The 26,951-nt window shown below is 38.3% G+C and overlaps 1 protein-coding gene and 1 non-coding gene across 2 annotated transcripts in view; both read right to left on the bottom strand.

Annotated features, from left to right (window-relative positions):
* Window positions 1-4,020: 4,020 nt before the first annotated feature.
* Window positions 4,021-26,951, bottom strand: part of LOC150083549 (glutathione S-transferase 3-like) — a 33,543-nt gene continuing 10,612 nt past the window's right edge. Inside the window, exons 2-6 of the mRNA XM_090377353.1 lie at window positions 15,343-15,481; window positions 15,092-15,184; window positions 14,244-14,362; window positions 11,415-11,525; window positions 4,021-4,359 (exon numbers count right to left, since the gene is read on the bottom strand). Coding sequence (XP_090233479.1) covers window positions 4,189-4,359; window positions 11,415-11,525; window positions 14,244-14,362; window positions 15,092-15,184; window positions 15,343-15,475 — 627 coding nt within the window. The 5' untranslated portion in view covers window positions 15,476-15,481 and the 3' untranslated portion in view covers window positions 4,021-4,188. The remainder of the gene's footprint in view (window positions 4,360-11,414; window positions 11,526-14,243; window positions 14,363-15,091; window positions 15,185-15,342; window positions 15,482-26,951) is intronic.
* On the bottom strand, window positions 9,866-9,937 carry TRNAD-GUC (transfer RNA aspartic acid (anticodon GUC)). Its single transcript has one exon. It is a non-coding gene; the product is annotated as a tRNA-Asp (tRNA).

Raw genomic sequence — 26,951 nt, 5'->3', positions numbered from 1 at the left:
GACGCTCTTGGGAGTCCTTGGTCTCCACAGCAGGGAACAATGACCCCTGGGGCATTGTCTACAAAGTAACAACCAATAGACTGCCTAGGGGGGAGGTGATTTCTACCACTAGGACTCGGCAGGGAGATCTCACCACAACCTGGGAGCAGTCGATGAATAACATACTCGACAGAATATATCAAAAACCAAATATGTTAACTATGCCAGGTCAGAAACAGACATGCTACAGAAACGATAACTACAGAAACCAGGCGATTGAGCCTCCCTTCACCCTGGATGAACTCAGCGTGGCCGCTAGTAGGGTCAGAAATAGAAAATGCCCGGGCCTCGATCTTATTGAGCCTGAAATACTGAAGAAAACCGTGGAATACAATCCGCACCTACTCCTAACACTATACAATAGATGCTTGGAAACAGGACATTTCCCAACTGCATGGAAAACAGCAAATTTAAAACTAATACTGAAAAATCCTACCAAAAATCCAGAATTTCCGGATTCATATCGACCCATCGCACTGCTCCCAGTGGCAAGCAAATTGTTTGAAAGATTACTCCATGTGAGAGTTATAAAACACTATGAAGCGGCAGGCCTACATGCCAGAAATCAGTATGGCTTCAGACCAGGATCCTCAACCGTGGACGCACTGGGAAACTTGCTAAGGATTTTCCAGGATTGTAGACGAAAGTATCTGCTGCTCATCTCTGTTGACTTTGCTGGGGCGTTTGATTCACTTTGGTGGCCAAGCGTCCTGGCAAGGTTGAGGGAGGCTGAGGTGCCTCTTAACCTCTACAAAGTAATCGAAAGCTATTTAACACAAAGAAGAGTGGAAATCAATGTACACTATCAAAAAATAACAAGAGAGGTGCACAGAGGATGTCCGCAGGGATCGGTGCTTGGGCCGCTTCTGTGGACAATGGTCCTCGATGAATTCCTGACTACGGACCTGGGTTCTGTGGCAGTACACGCCTTCGCGGACGACTTGACATTGACGGTAGAGGCGGACTCCAGGGCCCAATTGGAGACGCTGGCAAATCAGGCACTGCAGCGGCTGCAGCAATGGGCATCAAAGAACCAGCTGAAAATATCGTCAGACAAGACCTCATCGATCCTGCTAAAGGGGACTCTGCAACTACGACGACCCCCGCAAATTAAAATCAACAATGTAACAATCAAATTTGTGAGCCAACTGAAGTATCTGGGCGTTATCCTAGATAAAAACATGACGTTCCAGCCGCATCTGAAATACATCAGAAGAAAAATCAGAGGATACTCTGGACTGGTAACCAGAATCACAAGGAAAGATTGGGGACTCAAGAAAAAAGCACTGATGCTTTACTATAAAACAACCTTCCTGCCTGCAATCACCTATGCAGCAGCGGTTTGGTATCCAAAAACGACACTGGTAGTCAACAAAAGAACACTAGAAATGACCCAAAGGACCATACTGCTATCAACAACGCGCGCCTGCAGCACGGTAAGTACCCCAGCATTGCAGGTACTTGCTGGAGCGCTCCCTCTGGACCTGGAGGCAGTTCAGGCCGGGCTACTGTTTTTGCTGGCCAGGGGAGTGGCCGCTACCCACCAAGGATACACGACTGACCCGGCGGGCAACCTAAAACACGAAAAAAATAGGCTACAGACCCACCTCCTAGATCTTTGGCAGAGAAGATGGACAGAGACTACAAAAGGCGAAGTAACAAAAAGATTTCTACCAGACCTCCAGAAAATATACCCAAAGCAGCCACCGTGGTACTTCCCAGGGTACCATATGACAACACTATTAACCGGACACGGACCCTACAAGGAGAAGCTGTTTGGCTTCCGACTCGTTGAGGACCCCAACTGCATATGTGGAGAAAGTGAAAGCTGGAGCCACATAGTCTATGATTGTCAACACTATGAAGACCTCAGAGGGCTACTAATAACAAGGTTAAGATACTTCCCAAAAGGACTGGAGCACCACTTCCTGGACACTGAGGATGAATATAGGGCACTCTCCCAGTATGCGCAAGACTTATTCACCAGGAGAAAAACACTAATAGCTATCTACAGCAACGTACACAGAGATTGACAAAAATCGGCGCCAGATGTGACAAAAAAACTGAAACCTTGCAGAGGACCAGTACTTGGAAAAGAAGAGTGCTGATCACACGGAAGAGAAAAGCAAGGACGGGGGAATGCAGCACAGACAGTAGAGAACAGACTAAACGCAGCACAGTTGCAAACAGCTTGATGGCGATCTGAAGAGGACACCCTCGCCCTCTTCACCTATTATTCCCACTTCCTTGGGGGGAGGGGACATTTTTTGTTCCTTCTCCTCCACCCCCAAACTTCTACTCTGGTGGGGCATGGGCATGCCCCACTGAAAACTGGGGCTATCTACTCTATTGGCCCCATATTTCTGTCTTTTCCCCCCAATCTTCGGTCTCCCTCCCCTCTCTACCTTCATCATAGCGAAAGCCCCACACGTCAAAAACTAAATATGATAAAATTACCTTACGCCCAAAACTCGGCCTAGCAAACCAAAGCGACATTACCCCAGCGCAGATTTTTTATTTACTTATATATTTATTTTTATTATTTTTTTTTTTTTATTTTTTTTTATTTTATTTTTTTATTTTATTTATTTATTTTTTTTTAAGGTCCTAGCCGCCGAAATCCCAGGAAATTAAGCGGCAGGACCTGCCAGAGTGAATCTACAGCTACTGGGTTCCTGGTCTGCCTCCACGGGGCGTAAGTGGGACAACGTTGGGCCTCAATAGGGGTCCAACGGCTAAATGACCAGATGAACAACGGTACAGAACACAACACATGAACAATTCCCACACACTTTTAAATCTCTGGCATTTCCCAGTGAACTGGTTCACCACAATGAAAGCAACGCGGAGATGGGGGAAACCCCTGGTGCCGTAAGACAACAACACACACTTACACTTACACTTACACTAGTGTTTATTGCCACAAGCAACCAATAAAATCAAAGAGTGTGAAGGATTGTTTTATTGGTTGCTTCAGGCAATTAGCACTGCTGAATCCGTTTCAGTTCCACGTGTATGTGGACTCAGCTCAACTGTTAGACAAACTTAGGTCAGTATAAAATACTGGGCAGAACATTATATAAATGTGGAAGATATGAAATTTTAACTGCAAGAGGTGAACCGCATATTTTGAAAAAAGCGAACGTGTTGCCAAAAATCATCACTAGCTGAAAATCACAGGTAACTGTGCTTATGCTCCTGGATGATTTTTCTTTGGGATCATGACGCCCATTTTTAGAGGCCCTAAACCTAAGGTTGTGGGGGCACTGGATCAAGGGTAATTGTATTGCTCCAGGCTTTCTCGAGATCTTGGAGCAATTGCAGCTCGGTAAATCCTACTTTGTGTGTAGAAGAGTCTGTCAGTGTAATTCAAGTATACCCAGAATTGGGGTTGCGGTGGTTTTCATGAATGAGTTTCAGTGTACAAACCAAAGATGACAGAAATCAGTGCTCAGTAACAATTGTGATGGTGTCTTGGTCACAGAAACTAGACGATGGAGAAGTGCAATTGCTTTCTTTGCAGTAATGAACAATACACTGTTCAATCTGGTGGAAGGATGGCAACCAGGTAAAGGGCGCCATATGGATCACCTCATTCCACTTATGAAGTACAGTGATTGAAATATGTTGCCTTGGAGATGCTTTTCATGGTACGCTGGAATGCTGTTAGTTCTACACAGTACACTGAACGGATTATCTTACCAGAGTGTTGCACTTCCTGTTCTGATGGAATTTGAGGTTAAGTCCATACACATTTCAGCAAGATCCTTACCATAATGGAACTTGTAAAAAGATGATGGAAAATCTACTTTGTAAAATATCTTGCTGCAGGAACCTATACCATATTGAAATTGATTTTATTCGCCTAATGTTCATATTCATCAGATTCTTGAATGACATACGATTTTCACAAAAAATTCTATTAATTTATTGTATACACATTCATGGACGGAAGTTTTTTAACAGAAAATTTATTATCAAACTTTGGACATATTTCTCTCCATCACCAAAGCATAATCAATATGCTCAGACCTTAATAAAATGCAACATGTTCTATTAAAGCTCTTTGTATCGATAAAAATTTTAACAATAAGATCCTAATAATTTGAACATAATCACACTGTTCTTCTGACTTAGCATGCACAAACATCAGTAGCCAGCGCCTGACTGAGCACGTTTGGCAAGGAACTCGGCAATGGCAGGAACTTCCATCATCTTGTTAAGATAACCTTTCAATAATGGGTGATTATCTAAGCTCACACCGTGACGGAACTGTAGTGCAGCAAACGAAAGGGTCAAACCAAAGTCACTCCATGTCAGCTAGAAAAGAATAAGAAAAAATTAACTATTATCAAAATATTTTTATTTAAACTGTTATGTGGTGTATAACACATTCAAAGATTAACAATCTAATATTAAAATATCGGTGCAAAGTACCATACTACTTTACCAAAATATTAGGGAAGTCATTTAATAGTGAGTTGTCTCTCCTTTAGAAGAGATGATAGCAATAATCCTCATTCGTATTAAATAGATAAGTGTCTATACTGATGTTAAGCTATTTCTACAAGAAAATACTGTTGTCCATCCGATATGTCCTTTCAAATAGTTCCCCAGGTTTCTCAATCCAATTCAAATCCATGGACTTTATTATCATTCCTTACTCACACATGCGAATTGCTCTTCAGATCACCTGTAAACAGTCCTGGGCATTGGCTCTGGAATATTCCATTACAATCTTGGGTACAACGTCAGTATGGAGTAATGAAAAAATTGCTCACACCAGATTACTGACCATGGCAAGTAGCATAGGGTCAGTAATGGATATAATACTGTCCTCCGTACACTGGGAGGAAAATTCCTGGATGCGTGAAATGTTTACATTATGTAACTTTCGCAAAGATCGAATTTAAATAAAACAAATTTTAAAAAAAATAAAAAAAGTGAACCCCTGGCTTAGTGCCATGAAGGATTTTGTAAAGTTATGGTACCTGCGTGTACCTTTACACCTTACAATAAAGATCATTTACATCAAAGCACGACTTGTTCACAATATATTAGTATATACCTAAGTAGATATTTGCATAAAGCACGGGACTACGAATTAGTCCTATGCTTTATACACATACACCGATGAGCCAAAACATTACGACCAGCGAGTCATTAAGCAAATCGAAGCAACCGCAGGTGAACTACAGCGCGTGCACGGGTCGGGACACGGTATAAAAAACACCGGACACAGATACTGAGCTCCGTTAATCAGTGTTACTTCAGATGGGAAAGGCAGCGAACTTAAGCAAGTTTGACAAAGGCCAAATTGTAATGGCCAGACGACTGGGTCAGAGCATATCCGAAACGGCACAGCTGGTGGAATGCTCACGGTCAGCTGTAGTTAGTACCTACCGAAAGTGGTCCGAGGAGGGGAAACCCACGAACCGCTGGCGAGGTGTTGGACGACCACGGCTCATCGGTGCTCGAGGTCAGCGAGGCCCTCCCGGATGTTATGTGGCAACAGAAGGGCGACTGTGGCGCAATTCGCTGGTAATTGAAAAGCTGGTGATGTAAGTAATGTGTCACAACACACAGTACATCGAACCGTTATGAAAATGGGGCTGCGTAGCCGCAGGCTGCTCCGAGTGCCCATGATAACCACCGTTCACCGGGGACAGCGCCTACAATAGGCACGCGAGTATCGAAAATGGACCTTGAGTGATTGGAAGAAGGTCGTCTGGTCAGATGAATCACGTTTCCTGTTGCGCCATGTGGACGGCCGGGTACGTGTGCGTCGTTTACCTGGGGAAGTGATGGCGCCTGGATGCACCGTGGGACAAAAACAAGCCAGTAGGGGCGGTGTCATGCTTTGGGCAATGTTCTGCTGGGACACCTTGAGTCCCGTCATCCATGTGCTGGGCACTCTGATGTCTACCACCTACCTAAACATCATTGCTGACCAAGTACATCCTTTCATGGCAACGGTCTTCCCCTCTGGTGGTGCCGTCTTTCAGCAGGATAATGCGCCATACCACACCGCCCGGATTGTTCGAGACTGGTTCGGGGAACATGAGGAAGACTTCCGGTATTACCCTGGCCTCCAAATTCTCCCCACACATCAATCCCATCAAGCATCTGTGGTTTGTCCGATCTGCAGCGTCTCAACCATGGACCTCACAGGAGTTAAGGGATCTGCTGGTTACGTGTCGGTACCAGATACCACAAGATACATTTAGAAATCTTGTAGCGTCCATGCCTCACCGGGTTCGAGCAGTTTTGACCGCATGTGGAGGACCAACATCATCTTAGATAGGTGGTCATAATGTTTTGGCTCATTGGTGTGTCTACTTAAGTACGGTATATACTTATGTACACCAGTAGGCATCTCTCATATTGTGTAAATATACTTCGCAACTGGATTGTCATGATTGCAACACCAGGGAAAGCTGGTGTTGCAATCATGACATGCCCATTCAGCGATGATAAGCCAAATAGCCTTGAAATGGCCGCCGGGGGCTTATAACCGGAAAAGCGTTACCTATTCGAGGAGTTTAGTAAAGTTGAAGGAGTTAATGTACCGGAGTTAATGTTAATGTTCTTCTAAACTATTTTCTTCTTCCTCTCCAACTATTACTTTCCTGTACTTTTTGCTTTCTAAGTCTAATAGGAACAAGTGGATAACGGAGCTATTTTTCCGTACCAATTCCAAGCCCAGACTCTGGTGAGTGTAGGCTTGGCAAACCCAAGGTACTGAGCTGGCTATCATCATTCTTCTCTTTCTTGCTCCTTGGTAATTTCCTTCTCTCTCTCTCTCTCTCTCTCTCTCTCTCTCTCTCTCTCTCTCTCTCTCTCTCTCTCTCTCTCTCTCTCTCTCTCTCTCTCTCTCTCTCTCCCAGGGTAACGCGGTAATTTTTTTGTCTGGTACAACATATGCCTCAGACTTCCTTGCACCATATGGCTAATAATAATACACTCCATGGTAGACACTACAATGATCTCCATCAAGATCACATAGATAAAGTTACTTCCAATGCATGGCTCACGAGCGGGACGCTCTTTCTTCCCCGAGACTGAAGGAAGTTTCATGCTGGCCATCCAAGACCAGGTAATCAACACCGGAAACTACAGAAGTGTGTGTGTGTGTGTGTGTGTGTGTGTGTGTGTGTGTGTGTGTGTGTGTGTGTGTGTGTGTGTGTGTGTGTGTGTGTGTGTGTGTGTGTGTGTTATGGAGATTTAAGGGCGCATAAGCTGCTAGGGCTATAGTGCGCCTAAAACTACAGAAAATACATTGCCAAGGGGGCCCGGAGAGTCTGATGACACATGTCGACGATGTCACCTGGCATCAGAAACGATCCAACACATCACCGCGGGATGCAAGATGATCACCCAGACTGAGTACACTCATAAACATGACCTGGTAATAAATACCATTACCAGGATAATACATCAGAAGATAGCAAGGAAATACCAGTTGATCAAAGAAAGTGTACCGTACTACAAGTACGAACCCCAGGCAGTACTAGAGACCCACAAGCTGTACTGGAACTGTGCCACAATAACGGATAAGACAATCCCGCACAACAGACCGGATATAACCTTTGTGGACAAGAAGGAAAAGACTAATTATCTGATTGACATAGCGATACCCAACACTGACAACCTGCAGAAAAACCATGGGGAAGAAATCAGGAAGTACACGAACCTAAAACAGGAGATGAAAGAGATGTGGCATATGCAACAAGTAACGACCATCCCGATCATCGTGTCAACCACAGGTATGGTGCCAAAGACCCTACATAACAGCCTTGCAGCAATAGGTCTCCCAGCGAACACAAGGAACTCCAGAAAGTCGCAATCCTGAAAACTTGTAAGATAGTCAGAGAGTTCTTCGACCAACAGTAACACCAGATATAACAACAACCACCCTGTGTATTTTGTAGCAATATCCGTCACGAGGTGGAACCTCAATCAGGGAGAAATAATATGAGCAATAATAATAATAATAATAATAATAATAATCAGCCTTGCCGAGGGTGAGGCGAACGAGGCTCTTGCCTCACGTGAAAAGCTGAAAGGGGCGCCAAAAGAAAGATGAAATAATTGCCAACGTTGCCATCATTAACAATACGGCGCAATTTTTTATTCTTGCCTCAGATGCTAAAATGGCACCCCACTGCCCTAATAATAATAATAATAATAATAATAATAATAATAATAATAATAATAAGCCTTGAAACGGTGCCGTCTGGGTAGTGGTATCTGCTGAGAATAAGTAACAATATTCGTCTCTATTAGTGAAGCGTTAATTATTCGAAGTGGTGCAATATCATGGCAACTCGTTGTGAAGGTAGTCACAATATGAGATTAATCACATCTGGTGAGTATGGGCTTGGCAAACCCAGGGTCCTGAGCTGGATATCATCATTCTTCTCTTTCTTGGTGATTCCTTTCTACTTCTCTCTCTCTCTCTCAGGGTAACTCGGGAATTTTTTTTTTTTTTTTTTTTTGGCTGGTGCAGCATAAGCCTCAGGCTTCCTTGTACCATGTGGCTAATAATAATAATAATAATAATAATAATAATAATAATAATTTAAATGGATGCCATTTCAACTACTTTCGAGTTCACTACGAACAAAATATTATGTATCTACCCTGAACGTTATTACAATATATATAAGTGCACTGTCGCACCATCTATTAAGTAAAAATTGAACTATATATTTTCCAGCGAATTCGTTTGATTAAATGTTTTAAATATTTTTTTATTTAAAATTTTATTCTTTTAAAACTGATTAACATATTTAAAAATTAATGATCATAGAGATTTAAAGACTTCTAAATAAAGTTTAACTTTTAGGTTGCAAGGTTATCATAACGATTGCTATTATCCTGAGCTGGATATCATCAGCCTTCTTTTCTTGGTGATTTCCTTCTACTGCTGACTCTCTGACTCTCTCTCTCTCTCTCAGGGTAACTCAAATTGTTTTTAGCTGGTGCAGCATAAGCCTCAGGCTTCCTTGCACCATACGGCTAAAAATAATAATAATTATTATAATAATAATAATAATTATTATTATTATTATTATTATTATTATCAGCCATTTTCAATCCACTGCAGGATGAAAGCCTTTCCAGCAACTTTTCAGTTCCTTCTGTTTTGTGCAATGGCCATCCATTTACTACCCACGAATTCGTGAATTTCATCTATCCATCTCCGCCTTTGTCTTCCAGGATTTCTTCTAGCTTCTAGCTCCTCTTGGGTACCATTCTGTTATTTTCTCAGCCCATCTGTCATCATTGTCTTCGAGCTATGTGTCCTGCCCAAGTCCATTTAAGTTCTTTAGTTTTGATAAGAATGCCATTTACTTGAGTTTGCTGCCTAATCAATGCGCTTCTCTTCCTATCCAACAGTTTGATTCCTAAAATAATTCGTTCTATTCTTCGCTGTGTAGTTTTCAGCTTCTCTTCCATTCTTTTGGTGAGTGCCCACGTTTCAGACAAATTGGGATATTGCTCTTCAGTATGTGGACTATATTTCGACATGAAGGAAGGAGAAATTCTGAGTGAAGATTTAGAATTTTCCAATATATAAATTTTACCTTAAATAAAAATAAAAATGACTAATTTTCTTCAACATAATTTACTTTTAACTAGTTTTTCTGTAAAAGACAGTTTATGAAAATGCTGTAATGATGAATTTAATATAATAAATAATATTATATTTCATATAAAATATATTATTTATTTTATTTATGTAAAAAAATTATATCCTCATTGAGAGACTTCACGTTTCTATTTATATATGCAAAATATAAGGAGGAAAAAATAAATCCTCCTCCCCGGCGGGGAATCGAACCCCGGTCTCCCGCGTGACAGGCGGGGATACTAACCACTATACTACCGAGGACTTATGAAAAAGTTCTCCTAATTAATGTGATTACAGTAAATTCCTTCATCAGGGGAATCAGTTTGTTGTTATTATTATTTTTATCTATACGGTGCAAGGAAGCCTGCGGCTTATTATATATTTATTAATATATTTTAATAAATATTAATAATGCTAATGTTAATTAATATATTTTATATATTAATAAAATATCAGAAGTCCAGAGAGGCCTTGGTCACTTCCAACTTTTGAGGTCCTAGCCATAATAAAAATTAAAATAACATGAAAATACACGGAAACATATAAGGGCACAAAAGATGAGACATAATTTGAATGTATTTTTTATTAAACAAGAGCATTTCTAGCATTTTTTAGTGTAAATGCACTAATTATTGAGGAAAATCTATTACAAAACTATTTGAGGCCTGGGACGAATGCCCCCCCCCCACCTCCCCATAATCTAATAGGCCTTGATGGAAGCCTGGGTCAGTTTATAACACAAAATGGCGCAGATTCGGCAGCTTTGAAATGATATTGGTAGTTTAAGAATGTTTGTGACGTGGAAAAACAGTGGAGAAATGAATTTGCAACCGCATCTACGACAGGACTAGCAGTCCAACAATTCGTTGTAAGTTTAAGACGATGGTACGGTACAGGACATGTCCAGTGGTCGTTCTGGAAAATGCAGGACCTCAATCCCTGATCTGCCGAATATTTACCGAATAGGTTACCTGAAGGAATATACAACCTAACACATTCCGAGAACTTAAATCTGAAATTGAAAAATCCTGTAGATCTATCAAACAGGGCAGAACCTAGAGTTCAGGATACCCCAGTGCAAGAATTAACGTTGGGTAAGACAACAAGAGGGGAGGGGAAGGTCTTTGTTCAGACTGAGGGAACCAACCACGTCTTGTTGGGATTTTGGGCCCTTTTCAGTACGGGGTACGCTTGCATTGAACTCGATGCATTCCAGTACAAACATTGGTTGATATTTCTCTATAAATTCTTCGACGCTGCCAACAATGCCTGAACATCACAGATAAAGATTTTGAACGTCTCAGCATGGCGAAATTTATTCTTAGAAAAGTTAGATAACTGTCTGGGGCCCATAAATACTCCTGTCCCAATTTTGTTCCATTAGTTACCTTTCAAAACGCGGCCCTCTCCCCTGTAGACAAACCATAATTTCGCTATATTCCATAATTTTTTTTTATTCACAAATTAAATACTTGACATGAAATGAGTACACATATTTTAGACATCCTGTTACCTGTATTAATAAAGATTAAAAACAATAAAATGCATTATTAAAAGTGCACTGTAAAGTATAGCAGCCCTCATCGCTTAACCCACTCTGTCAAAACTCAACTAAGAACATTCAAAGCATATTTATGGCCAGTATTACTTCGTTTACTGTATATACTTTGTATACTGTACTTTAAATACAATAACTTTATTTTAAAAAATATGGTTAAAGTCTGAAAAAGGTACGTACTTCTTTTCCAACAGCGTATCCATTTTCATTATCTCTTTTCTTTAGTAGAGCTTCATAATAGTCTAAATATTTAGGAACATCTTCTTCTGTCATCTTTTTAATAATTTCCATCTAAGAGGAAAATCAAACGCAGAAATAAATTAATTTAATAAAAATATAACAACACCACATTTTCGGCGATTTGAAATAAAAAATACCACATTCATAAATATTTAATCAGGTAAAATCTTATCTATACCAAATCATACGAAAAAGTTTTGCATACAGCATACGTGAAAATTATTTTAAAAAATGAAGGAAAATACAAAAAAAAAAGCATTATTAAGGATTCAGCAATAGATACATGAGAGAGGAAAAAGATTAGGGAGCCAGGGATTACAGAAGCAACTTTTTAAACTTATTGAACAGAGAAGAACTGCAAAAGCTCAGGGGGTACATGGAAACGAAGAGTATCCGAAACTGAGCAAAGTCATCAAGGCTATTTAAGCCAAGATAACGGAATTCCATCAAGCGAAAGCGTAAATAAATTGAATACCACAACAAACAAAACAACACTAAGATGTATGATGTCATTAAGACCTTAAGACAAAAGTTTCGTCCAAAACATAATATAATTAAGGACTCCAAGGGCGAAATTCTAACGGAGGAGAACACAGTTAAAGGAAGGTGGAAAGAATACGGCGAGCAGCTTTTCATAGCACCTGCTGAAACTAACAATCTGCCACCCCGTTTCCAAGAGTTCGATCATGAACCAGTTCCACTGAAGGAAGAAGTCGAAAAAGCCACCAGACAACTGACGTGTGGCAGGTCCCCTGGAATTGATGAAATCCCAGCAGAATTGATTAAAGCTACAGGTGTTAAGGAGGCCCAGTTTTTCATAAAATGATTGTAAAGATTTAGAAACCGGGACAGTGGCCATCAGATTGGAAGAAATCAATTTTCATTCTCTTTCCAAAAAAAGGAGATCTGAAATTTTGCTCAAATTACAGAACTATTAGCCTAATTTCTCATGCTAGCAAAATTCTTCTTAAAATCATACTAAACAGAATTTCAAGGAAACTTGAAGAAGAAATGCCAAAATAACAAATAGGTTTCAGAAAGGGCAGAGCAACCAGAGATCAGATCTTAAGTCTACGACTGATCATTGAAAAATGCAAAGAATTCAATCTTCCAGTCGATTTGTGTTTTATAGATTATTCGAAAGCATTTGATTGTGTTCGACATGAGAAACGATGACTAATATGGGATTCCCAATCCATATTATTCAGCTGATTAAGCTACTATACCGGGAACAGGAAGGAACTGAAAGAACCAGCATGGGAAACACATGGGCCCTTTTCAGTACGGGCTGAAGATATCATGAGTGGAGTTTTGGAAGATTTGGACACTGGCATCAAAATTGGAGGACTGAAGATAAACAACCTTCGATATGCAGATGATCTACGCTAATTTGCAATTACAAGGATCATCTTAAAGAAACTATGAGAAGGGTATGTGAAGCAAGTAAGAAAAAAAGGACGGTTTCTGAATGTGAGTAAAACTAAAATTATAATTGGTGATAATCTCTGCTCCAGTAGAGTGAAGGTTCATGGGTAAGATATCAAAGAAATTTATGAATTTTATTACTTAGGGTCAGGAATAAATAAAAATGGTGACTGCTCAAATGATGTAAAGCGACGACAGGCAATTGCTAAAACGTTGGTCACTGATCTGACAAAATTATGGAGAGATCAAGATCTGTCCTTAAAGACGAAACTGAGATTCGTTAATTTTTCCAACTGCCACTTATGGATGCGAAGGATGGAATCTGAAAAGAGTTGCCAAGAAGAAAATTGAGGCATTTGAAATTTGGTGTTACAGAAGAATACTGCGTGTTTCTTATCTCGATCGAAGAACAAATGAGTGGATATCGAATAAAACTGGCAGGCCTAGAATTCTTCTTCGTGGAATCAACAGAAGAAAATTCAAATTTTTTGGACACATAGCAAGGAGGGAAAACTTTCTGTCAAAGAATATAATGGAAGTAAAAAACCATAAGAGTCAGACATTTCGTATTGAATAGAATCATCCAGGTAGCAAAGTCAGAATACACTAAACTCAAATCTGACATTTTTGAGGATTAAAAGGCCAAATTTAAAAAATTTCCGGATTTTAGAGAGATTTTAAAACTGTTCAGTTTAGTGGTTGAACAGTTTTAGAGGAAAACATTTATATTTCCTTATATTTTCCTTTATATTACACACAAACACTGAATTTGTTTAAATCTATAAACATTCATAATGACTATTTCATTCTTTCTCTGTTTTTGTGACCAGTAGGATTTAAATTGCATGAAATAATGAAATGGTCTTGATTCTCACAGAAGATGAAACTTGCCTTTTGTAACCCTGATATTGAGTTGCCCTGATATTGTATTGATTTTGTAAACTGCATGGCAGCTCATATCGAAAAATTTATTTACAACTGTTTCCTCTCGTGTTATCACTAGAGAACACCTATCTAATGACGGACCAGTTAGTCCAAAAATAAGTTGTCATAGCAGTCTCATCAACCAACCTTTCGGGGAGACCATTTGTTTGAAAGTAGTGCAATACCAGAGCAACTCGTTACAAAGACAAATTTGCTGTGTTTGTGAGAATTAAGATTTTCTGCATTTAGATGTAAGCGTTGCTTCCTTGAATCATGTTTCCACTGCTAGTACCAATACTAGTTCAACATTAAAAAAAAAATCTAAACCGACTGAGATGTAACGTAATGCGCTCATTAACTTAATTAATCAGTTATAATTAATATTAATAATAAACAAAAGTGTACCAAAAAATTTCTTACCCGCTGTTCGCGAGTCATCAGATAGACTTCTTGTCGTCGCATCTTAGCCAACATATTCCACAGTCCATCCATGATGAGGTCACACAATGCGGATTCCTTGTTATCTTTCCCTGCCAATCCTGCAAATATGAAAAAAAAAAAGTAAAGAAACGAAATCACTTGAAAATGAGTTTTGGGGAAAAAAAAGAAAATTTATTAAATGTATGCTTTTAAAACGTACAAGAGATTGGAAGTAGAAGATACGTGTAAAAATATTATTTGTACGCAATTCAAAAAAAATATATTCAGTGATCACAGTGGCGAAGCTACCATACAGTTGGATCCTCGAAGTCCAACGAGTCAGGAGGCCCGACAGCTTTGATCTAGTTTGTTAAAGATCACATGGGAGCTGTTGGGTAATCTAGCGGAGGGGGAGCCCAAATATATCTGAAACTGTCTGAATATTAAATTAATTAATTTAGTTTTTATGTAAATTTAGCTTAATTTAACGTGTGCAGATTTTTATAAGATGATCAGAATATGATTAGGCAGGAAGAATTTAAAAATATATTATGGAGTAAAACTTTTAATTTATTTTATTCCAATAGCGCTTAATTATATTTATTTATTCCTTATTTATTCCTGCTATATTTATTCCTTAAATATATTAATGTAATTATTTTTATGATATATTAAACTATAATTTCTCTTTTATAAACTTTTGTTTTATTTTTATGCACATTTATCTATACATAAAATAGATAAGAACGTTCATGAAGTTCTTATTTTATCGTGTATGTTTTTTTAAATGCATTTCCTATTTTAAATAAGTATTTATTAATTATTATTATTATTATTTTTTAGCTTACCATGATCTTTGGCCAAATACCGACATATACTTTGGTGTTGAGCTATTGGTTTCCCATCGACCTCTAATACTGGAAGGGTACCAAAAGGAGCAGCTGAAAATAAAATAAAAATTCGAAAATATATTTTCATAAAGAATATTCATATTAGAGTCAGGGCCGAATTAAGGATGAAAGAGGCCATCGGCCATATTCAAATTTGAGGCCCTTTAAATACATATATAAAAACTATTATTATTATTAGAAATTTTTACCTTTCTCAGCATCTCCTGCCTTGTCTTTGTCTAGCCTCACGTCCTCATATTGAACGCCAGCATAATCGAATATTGCTCGGGCAAGTTCACCAGCTGTTGGAAAAGTATAATCTATGAGCTTGTACTGAGGCATCCCTCACTGAAAAAGAAAGAGAGAAGAGAAATATAATGATTATTACCTTTTCATAAATAGCAGAGTAACAAAGTTTATTATTATTGCTATTACATGTATACATTTTTAAAAAATTCCTGGAATTATTATTATTTATATTTTTATCTTCAACGCAATGCATGCATTTCGTCAGCATCTTTCAATGTCATTTATTGCAAAGATAAGACAATTTCTAAATGAAAATTAACCTCTTAAAGATGTAATGGCATAGCCAAATGGTTGATCTGCCAATTGTACTACAGTACTTTCAAACAAATGTGTTTGTAAGTAGTGCAATACCAAGGCAACTCATGGTGAAAGTAGAGTGTGTTCTACTGTGAGCATTAAGAAAACAGTTTAAATCCAATTGGCCGAATATGTAATGGTTGATCACTTGGAAAGTGCTTATGAGGTAAAATGCTAAATACTGACCTGGAAAGAGAGTAATCTCAGGTATGTGATTTGTAGTTCTTGTGAGCTCAACTTTCTGGGGATTGTTAGAATTTAACTTTGCTATGCGTAAAACCCAGAATGAACGAGTCAACTTCCACCACCGTCAACTTACAAAGAACTCATATCAGAACTTGAACACTATTTCCAAATAAATTTATTAGTCATGATGTTGCATATTTCGTGCTCTGTAATCTCCAGGAGATTATTATGATATATATTTTCCGAAAGGTTTTGAAAATGCGTTGTACAGTTCATCGGAAGGCAGTATGAGCAAATACTACCGATCTGACAGGAATTAACAAATGCTTGGTCACTGTTTGGAAATGAAGACCAGTCGACTTCAAAGCCTCTTATTGCTGATCTCTATCAAAAGAGAGAAAAGAACTGAAACAAATAGGATGACCAGTTCCTCCTATTAATTCTTCCTCCTTATTTGCTTTCATGTAACATGTGTTGTGTCTTATGTACGGCAGCACCTAAACGTTAGTTCAACTCCGCCATGGCACACTGTGATGAGTACAGAGCTCTGTGAAATGGCCAGATACAAGTATGGTGTTATGTCTGCGAAGTGTGTATCTTGTTCTGTTGTTTTGTTGCATCTGGCCACTTAGCTACTAGAGAGCAGCGATTACCAAGATGGCTGCTCCCTAGTACCCGTCCACGCCATGAGGAGGCGGGTCACAACAATACGCGTACTGTCAAACGAAAGTGACAAGGTAAGAATCCCGCATTCACTAGGAAAAATCAATTCCAGTGGATGCCAGCAAATCCGGTGCCACTGGGAGCCCAACCCGGTGGTACCAGCAGATAAATAAAAAATAATAATAATAAAATAAAATAAATAAAAACGGCCAAGAATAATGAATTGAGCAGTGTTTATGTAGCTTAGTGATGGGGTGGCAATCAGCAGTAGTCGAGTCGTTAGAGAAATCAATAGGTAAAGTCTGGTTCCTCTTGTTTCATAATAAAATTTCAGGTAGCCTTGGCCAGGGTGACACATGACAGAACAGAAAACTCAGTGGAACTGATGCCAGGAAGAGAGGAAAAACATATACAGTCAATGATGGTCGTTAAAATCACAATTCAGTTATAAGGCAGATATCCTGATAGTAGGGAAACCGGTTAGCTGGCGCCGTCTCTTAAAAATTTCTTTTGCAAATTCTTGGAAGATTTCAAGAGTTTCCTTATTGGAGGGAGTATATAATGAGAGCCTTGTCGATCAATTCGGCCCTGGAAATATTGTGCAAGACTCAAGGGGTAGAATTTTTTTTCAGCCTGGTCTGTACTTGTTAACATGAGAGACTGCTTCTACAGGGATGGGGTACACTTAAATAGAAAGGGTGCAAGAATGTTTGCTGATGCTATCGAGGCAGTGTTAGGTGTGTCGGAAAACTGCTAGATTGGGGGGATACAAGGATTAATAGATTAACAGTAGCCACTGGCAGAGGTAAAAGTGATTCTTGCACTGCTTCTATTGGAATGAGCAGCAGCCTGTAAAACAAGATGCAGGGTATTTCAGAGACAGTTGGGAGTCTTTGTAAGCACATGGGTTGTGTTAGGGTAGCTAAGAATAGGAACAGGTGCATGTATATTTGCGTGTACACCAATGCTAGGAGTTTGGTAAATAAATTTGATGAATTTGAGGTATTGCTCAAAACATCAAAGGCGGATATTGTTGGGATATCAGAGACGTGGTGTCACACAGATATAAGGAATGCAGAATTGGAATTTGGGGAGTACAATTTGTACAGAAAGGATAGACGGGATAGGAAAGGAGGAGGGGTTATGCTATTAGTTAAGAAACACATAAAATCCAAGGAAGTACAGCCAGTCGACATCGCTGGACAGTGCAGTGTCGAGTCAGTTTGGTGAGACAAGCATTGGGAGATCAAAATTGAGAGTAGGAGTGTGCTATAGGCCTAATGACTCTGATGAGTATAATAAGAAACTGTACAGGGAAATAGAGTGGGCCAGTAAATCAGAGAGTCTTATAATGGGAGATTTTAATTTCCCAGATATTGACTGGAATTTGGGGGCTGGTCACTCACACACTAGCAGGGCTTTTGTGGATTTATTGGATGATTGTTTTCTACATCAGCATATTCGGGAGGCAACTGGAGGGAGTAATACTCTTGATCTGATTATCAGTAGTAATTCTTCATGCATTAAGAATCTGCAGATAAAGGAACCACTAGATGGCAGTGATCACAGTGTGCTAAAGCGGGATTTACTCAAAGAGGTAACTACCATCAGGGGTAAAGGAAGGGTTTTTGCTTTCGTAAAGGTGACTACGGTGGTCTGAGACAGTATTTAAATTCTATACGGTGGGACCAACTGATGATGTTACCAACAGCAAATTCAAAATGGGAGCATTCAAAGAATTTACCTTGGAAGCTACTAGGCTTTACATACCAATTAAGAAATATTGTTCAAGGTTAAGGCCTATATAGATGTCAGATGAACTAAAGAGACATGTGGCAGAGAAGAAAAATGCATGGGATACATATAAATTAATGGGTGACATGGAAGCTTATGATAGATATAAGTTGGTCTGTAACCAACTCACAAAGGAGATTAGGCAGGCAAAGGCAGATTATGAGAAATCCTTGGCAAAGGATGCAAAGAAAAACAACAAAGAATTCTTTACCTATGTAAACTCTAAAAGGAAAGGAATGAATCAGATTGGTCCACTGGATATTGGTGGTTCAACTGTTGGTGATCTTGCTCAGGTGGCTAACCAACTAAATGAGTATTTTGCATCTACATTCACACATGAGGAGTTATTCAGGAAGGGGAATGCCAGAGGTGAAGTGAACTCTGGCAGTGAGCTAGATGATTTTGTAATAACTGAGAGGAAACTGGAGGAGATTTTGTTGAAGATAAACATAAAAAAGGCACCCGGGGTGGATGGGATCTATCTAGTTATATAAAAGGAGGCAGCAAAAGAAGTAAGCAAACCCTTAGCCATAATTATGAGAGCTTCTTTGGACTCAGGGGGGGGGGTACTCATAGACTAGAGATGTGCAAATGTGTTAAAGAAGCACTGCAGGATCATCTAGACAAGACTTCAGTTATAGCTCGGACACAGCATGGTTTTGTTAAGGGAGTCTTGCCTGACCAATTTGATTGGATACTATGATGCAGTCACAAAAGAACTGGATGCAGGGAATAACTTTTATATTATATATTTGGATCTTAGAAAGGCTTTTGATACTGTTACACATAGAAGACTGCTGCACAAATTGGAGCAGTGTGGCATTGGAGGCAAATTGCTGCAATGGATAAAGGGATGGTTTGAGGGGGAGAAGACAGAGTGGTAATCAATGGACACTGCTCATTGTGGACTAATGTTATTAGTGGAGTCCCTCAGGGTTCAGCGTTGGGTCCTTTGTTGTTTTCTGTATTTATAAATGATATTGATGATGGTATATTAAGCTTAATGTCCAAGTTGCAGACGATACAAAGTTTGGCAGGGTTGTTAAGGAGACTACTGACAGTATGCTGCTGTAACAGGATCTGGAAAGGTTGAGCAGATGGGCTGAGATGTGGCAAATGAAGTTTAACCTTGACAAATATAAAGTATCAATCCTGTGGTACTACACTGATAGTGGTAGAGAATGAAAAGGACCTGGGGGGTAATTATGTAGGCAGATATGAAGTTTTCTGAGCAGTGCAGACGGGATGAAGAGTAGCTCATGGTGTCTTGTCAATGATATACAGGAATTTTTCTAGCAGGGATAAGGAGGTAATTATTCCCTTGTATAAGCAATGGTTAGGACACACTTTGAGTACTGTATACAGGTCTGGAGGCCTCATTTCAAGAAGGATGTAGAGCTGCTGGAACGAGTTCAGAGAAGGGCAACAAGATTAGTGAATGGAACAAAGGGTTGCTCTTACGAAGAAAGGCTTAAGTTTTGCAAATTACAGTGTCTGGAGACTACGCACCGGCGAGGTAATCTGATAGAGGTGTATAAAGCCTTGAAAGCATGCTCAGTGTTGATGGGATTCTTCCTCTTGCTCAGAATAATCACCTGAGTGGGAATAAATTCAAATTGAGAAAAGACAGATGTAGGATAGATGTGTGAAAATTTGCCTTTAGCCAGGGGGTAGTTGATTGGTGGAACAGATTTCCATCCCTTGTTGTGGAAGTTGATAGCCTAAATAAATTTAAGGCTCAGCTGGACAGGTATTTCGAATAACGGGGGGGTGAAATGGGAGTGTTTTTTTTTTTTTTTTCCTGGCTGATTCTGCATAAGCTTGCTTTCTTGCATCATATGCCTCTACTAATGCTAATGCTAATTCTAATTTGCGATTAAATCGTGTTCATTTCCAGGTGTAGTTGAGATCTGTTGCCGAAGGTCTTGGTAAATTGGGCAAGGATAAATTATGTGTTTCCAGTCCTCGATGCCACCGCTTAAGCAAGAATCTGTAGTGGTCAGATTAAACTGTAAGAGCTTCGCATTCAATGATCCATGATCTGTTATTAAGTATGATGTGCAGAGACTGGAGAAACACCATTTCTGTACAGTGTTGGAAGAGGTAAATGAGATGTCAGGTATAAACGACTTGTTTACAAATAAGGCTCAGTTCTTGTTTTTGTCTGTGTAATATGTTTACTTGGTTATCAATCAAGAAAATAGCAAGAAGCGTCACCTACATTTTTGTAGATGCACCCGATTTATTTTACATCTTTATGTTTAAAAAATATTTTTGTAATAAAGCAAACTTAACTTACAACTAATAAGAAAGCTATACTTGATTTCATTTAGCAATATTAAGCGGTAAAACTGAAATGTTGGTAAGCTACGATTGAAATTTCTATTCTTATACTGTAATGCAAACATTTTTGTTTTATTCTCCATTAAATTAAATTAAATATCTCCTGTTTTGATGTCATCTGTATAATTTTTAAAGAAATATAAAATAATTTCTTAAATTTCAATTCATGAGAATATATTATAATCCTCTCTTACTGTAATAAAAAGTGCAATTAATAAAAGCGTTATTTCAAAAATATATTTTAATTTACGACCAGAAGTTATTGCAGCCATCTTTGATTTCTTGCCGGGACTTGTATTCTAATAGGATTATTAATATCATCTTGACGCAACTGCTATACCATATCTTTCCTTGTAGAAAAATAAATAAATCAAAATAAAACTAAAATATATTTATTAGTGTATATTGCTTAATGATAAATTTTTATATTTTCTAAATTTAGTTTCGATAACAGTAGGCTATAATATTAATGTGATAAATCAACTTGAACGTGTTTTCAGAAAATAATCCAATAGAATGAATAAAGCGCCTCTAGTGGCCAGTTCAGAAACATTTCTTAATTTTTTTTTAGTATCCAAAATTGTTTATTTCGCAAAAAACAGACATTTATTCATAAAACATGGCGCTCGTAACATCTTCTATATTATATACAATTCTTCTTTATTAGGTACAATTTAAAATATATATTGCTGAAAATAATATAAATTCTGAACATGTATACCGTAAATAAAGATTTGGATATCAAACTGTATAATTTAGTTCAAATTTCATATTATTTCATTCTGCATCACTTAATTCGAAATTTATAATGTAAGCAGAAATATCTTTAACAGTGAAAGTTTACAATTACCCATTAGTGACTTCGTTAATTGAAATGAATTTTTCCCCTTTATAATAATAATTTTTAAAAAAATAAAAAAAAAATACTTCATGTATTAGAAATTTATTTCCTTAAGCAGATATCAAAAAAAAGAACATCATTTTTTAATTGTAAATTGTAAACGTCGAAATCGTACTGTCTTAATATTCCTTAGCCCAGACCAGTCTTTCAAGCCATCTTCATTTCATGCCATGGCCTGTATCCTAGTAGGCTATGACATATTTTAAAGCGGAATTTTCAATCTGGTTACGCCTATTTTATTTATAGCTCTATGTTATTTATCAAAGTTTGTTTATTTAAATGATAAACATATATCTAAGCTTTGCAGGAAAAAAGATAACCTGAACTTAAGGTAAAAGGTAACGTCTTCCTAGTAAGAAATTCCAGAAAAACCTGTAAGGCAATGAAGCCGCACATATAACATGAAGGAAAGAAACCGCCTGGACCAGGATGACTCAGAGTATGACTTTTAAGTATATAGAGCGGTAAGACGGAACCACACTACATTTATAGATCCACCAGACAAGACGATGTCGATTTAAAAAACACATTTATCAAGCCTCGATATTGACGAACAGGCAAAATTGTCTCATATTTCCGCATGGGTGGAAGACGGATTTTCATAATAATTCATTGGAAACCGTATCTTACAGAATAATCAGCTCGCCAACTGGTTACACAAGAACAGACAGAAAGGAAAACTGAAAATGACATAGAAAAGATTCATCAATAGTTAAAAATATATCTATTGAGTCAGCGTAAAATCGGCCATACCAGCCCCTAAACTCTAAGTGCAGGTATAGGCTGATGTTTTTGGATGACTAGAAAAAATTTTGCTTGGAATTATAACTTAGTAATTGCGCCTGATTTGTTGCTTGTCAAAATTGGGGTTGGTCATCTAACGTAGAAGTTAAAACGAATTTTTATGAATTATTAGTTATTTTTGAAATTTTTATTAATAACTTCTCAGAAATATTTAAAAACTAATTATAAATCATATTTCCTGAGCACGCTTGCGTGAATTGAAACAATGACATCATTATTTTATTTGCATTTTTCCATCTTTTAATTTTTTATTTTATTTTAATTTTAACCACGTTTTTTCCTTCAATTTGATGCTGTGTGTGACCGTTTAGTTCCCCAATATGGGTAAACCGACCCTATAGATAACGCAATTCACCAAGGAGACCCTTCCTCAAAATCTAGAGATTGAGGGAGGCTCTCTTGGGTGAATTATGTTAGGGTATTTGATATTTTATTTCAAATAGAAAATCACAGGTACAAATGAGCCTTATTCAGTCTAGATAATCAAATCGTATTTGTCATGACATCACTGCGCGATTTTCTGTACTGCTCACGTGATTCAGTCTCACGCCCTTACAGATTAAAAACATTCACCATCGTAATGATTATTCATTGAACACAGAACACATTTTGAACATATTATAATTGAACCTTACAAAAATTATCACGTACAATATATATATATATATATTTTTTTATTTTAATTGTACTGGTTCACATACATGCCATCTTCATGAGTTGTCGTTTTCCAGTTCTTCCCATAGGTTCTCTTCGGGGCCAGAGCCCTGGCCCCGAAGAGAACCTTTGGAAAGAACTTAATCTTAGGACAGACTTGCAAAAATACAGAGCCGAACTGGACACCGCTTTGAAGGCTGAATGGCAGAAAATATCGAAAGCCATTGAAAAAAAAAAAAAAAAAACTAGTGGAGAGTGCTGCATGAAGACTAGACACTGTTATAAAGGCTGAAGGTTTCAGTATAAATTATTAATTTTCCTGTAAATAAAGATTATTTGTAGATATGCAGGTGTCTGGATATTAGTGGTAAGGCAGTGTATATATACAGTGCAGTAATTAGAGAGAAACTTAGGGGGATGGACTTCGTCGTGTATAACTTTGCAAACGGATATTTAGATCCCTCACGTAACTGTGGAGCACAAGTAGGTATAAATATCTGTTGGCAAATTTGTGTGTATCATGCAATTTCAAAATGTAACTGTAATTTTATAATCTTTCATACTATATATTTAGTACAGAGGTGCTTAAGACAGTTTAATTTTATTATGACATTTTTTTCAGTGTGATTCTACAGGAAGATATTAATTACACCAGTATACCTCTCAAGGAAGACTAGATTTCTTAAGTTTTCTTCAGAACAAATGTTTCTGTACGCTCCTTACTTTCACAAATAAAAGTTAACAAAAATTGGTTTATCTTAAAACTTTATAACGTGAACTGCATGCCCATATGTAAAGCCTTTATTTAAATGCTTAAAATAAAATTGTATTCTTACAAAATCAGAGGAAGTTTAGATGACTCTACTGAACCAAACATTACTGCACATAAACAGATTTTGTTTACCCTCAAAGATTATTATAAATACAATTAGTGTACACCTACCTAAAAGTTAGCAGAATCCCCCCTTCCCTTTCTGCCCTTGGAACTGCCTGGATTCATCGTGACATGAACACGATGACGAAGGATGCAACATGGATCTGCCTTATGTTGACTCAGGCACTTCCCACAGTCGTTGCAAATCGGATAGTTGCAGATTCAACTCCAAAGAGGCCGTTCCACCTCATCCCACAGGTACTCAACTGGACTGAGACTTGATGACTGGGGAAGTCACCGCAGCAAACCAAATTCACTCTTGTGATCCTGGAACCAGTTCTCTACATTTCTGTCCTTGTAACAATGGAGAATGTTGGAACCCATTCGCAGACGGATACATTGGAACCAGGAAGCAATACGCCTTGTCGGAAACAAATTTTAATAATCTGTAGCATCCAAATGTTGTTCCATGGGTCTAAAGAGGTCCAATGTTCACCACAAAAACGTTCCACACACCATTAAATCACGACTAGCAGCCTGCATTGTTGATGATGAGTCCACGGACTCATTCTGGTTTCACCATATCATGGCCCTCCCATCAGCATGAACTGAGTTCGTCAGACCGAGCAACGTTTTCTAATCCTTCACTGTCCAGGTTGGTGCTCCTGTGCCCACTGAAGTCGTACTACTACTACTTTGTTTTGTGGGAAGGAGTGAAATCCAATTCAGTCGTTGCTACGATACTCCATCTGTGACAGGGTACGGTGAGTTATACGTTTTTAAATGCTTCTTTGGTTACTACTATTATACTGGGTTACTATTTGACTGACATTATTTGCCTTTCACAAGTCTCGTGAACTTGATGAGAGACCAACGGAGATGGCCTCTCTCATCGAGCTGTTTCCAACGGCAGATCGACATTCGCTGGACGCTATTTGATTATTGGACCAATCCCGATGCATTCGAGGCACAGCCATACTTGATAACCCAAGCAGGGTTGCCATTTCCAAGATAGTCTTACTGGTGCCAACTACCATGCCACGTTCAGAGTCGCTTAAATCTTTGGTCATTTCTATTCTCGCACTGATTTGCACACATACGGCACCCTATGTAAAATACAAATATTAAAAACAGAAAATATTCTTCATTTACGAACACTATTTCTATCTGACCTCTTAAACCAAGTCATGTACAACCTGTTACAACTTGCATTTAAGATACGATTAAAAAGTTATGGACTGAAAATAATATTTTGGAAATGACGAAACTTATCAGCTATTCGAATGGATCTACTTCAAAGTACATAGTCGCCTTGACACCTAAATCATATACATCGATTTCAATGCTTCTGAAACTTCTGGAAGGATCCCATGTAGGCTTCTTTTGGAATTGCTAATAGTTCCTGTGCCGATTTCAGAATAATTTCTTTAGTCATTACAAATCTGTAACCTTTTAAGGAGGGTTTAAGCTTGGGAGTCAAAAATATATGGCGGATGGAGAACCACGGTTATGGAGTGCTTTGCAAGAAATTCTTGAATGGAAAATGCTGGGTGTGAAGCGGCATTTCCACGCCACAAGCGTCAATTTTCTGAAGCTGTTTTCTCTTGACTATCATTGCCGTAGAACTGTTTTGTAGTATTTCTGGTTCACTGTTTGACCATATGGGGCAAATCCACAATAAACAATGCCTGTGAGTCAAAAAATACGATAAGCATGGTCTTCACATTTGATCGAGATTGTATCTTGCATTTTTTAGGGGTTCCGGAAGACATGAATCTTCCAAGGAGAGGGCTGGACCTTTGTTTTGGGTAATACACATTCATCTACGATTCGCCACCAGTAATCATGGGAGAAACAAAGTGTGGATTAGCAGCACGTTGACGAAGATGCGGAAACTCGCCGCTCTCTATGATCATCAGTGACGATGCGAAATACAAACTTGGTTGAAACGCATCTCATTCCCAAATACTGTTAAAATTGATTGACATCTCCCACAAGAAAAAACATTTTAACTAGAAACTTCGGGGTTAATTAAACATCGATCATTCCTGATCTGATCACGAATACGAGTGACTGAATTACTGATTTTTGAAAATGAACAGCGGCTAGAGCAATGATCATCTTCGACGGGCAAGTAGTCCGCTTTAAACATTGCTAATCACAGAAGGTCTTCAAACGACACAGAATCTTTTCCGAAAAGCTGTTTTATTTGTCGATGTCACGTATGAGGTATATACCAAAGAGATTGACAAGCCTTATTAGAATGTTTCTATGAATTATCAAAGCGCACTCATGAATCATTTGCATAACTCAGTAATTTCAGATCGATACTGGTTCAATCGTTACAAATTATCAACAATTTTAATTAAAAAAAAACGAAAGTCTACTGCTTTTTCAAGGTTTTTGATTTATATTTTTGTGTTTTTTCTTTAACTTTTGATACCAGTATATTGAACTTCATAATCAATAGATTCATATACCATGTTTGGCAGGAGCGACTGCGCAAAACAGTATGTGGAGGGGCCCTTCTATGGACTACTATCCTCAAATCTACACAGAAACCTGAGGAGTTGGTACTTCGTAGGAATCACACAGCTTTTCAACAAATAAAACAGCTTATCATATACTGGATTTCAGGAAAGCTTTTGACACTGTTACGCATGGAATACTACTGTACAAATTGGAGCAGAATGGTATTAAGGGTAAACTGGCTACAATCGATAAAAGGATAGTTGAGTGGGAGAAGACAGAGGGTGGTAATCAATGGGTGTTGCTCTTCGTGAACTAATGTTATTAGTGGAGTCCCACAGGGTTCGGTGTTGGGACCACTGTTGTTTTGTATATTTATCAATGATATTGATGAAGGTACATCAGGCTTAATGTTGAAGTTTGCAGATGATACAAAGGTCGGCAGGGTTGTTAATGACAGTAATGGCAGTGTGCTACTGCAACAGGATCTAGATAATTTGGGCAGATGGGCTAAGAAGTGGCAA

Source organism: Mastigoproctus giganteus, chromosome 7, assembly GCF_048544385.1.
Source record: "Mastigoproctus giganteus isolate SK-2022 chromosome 7, ASM4854438v1, whole genome shotgun sequence".
In the NCBI taxonomy this organism is placed as follows: Eukaryota; Metazoa; Arthropoda; class Arachnida; order Uropygi; family Thelyphonidae; genus Mastigoproctus; species Mastigoproctus giganteus.
The sequence above is the reverse complement of the archived record's forward strand: the minus strand, read 5'-3'. Positions and strand labels throughout refer to the sequence as shown.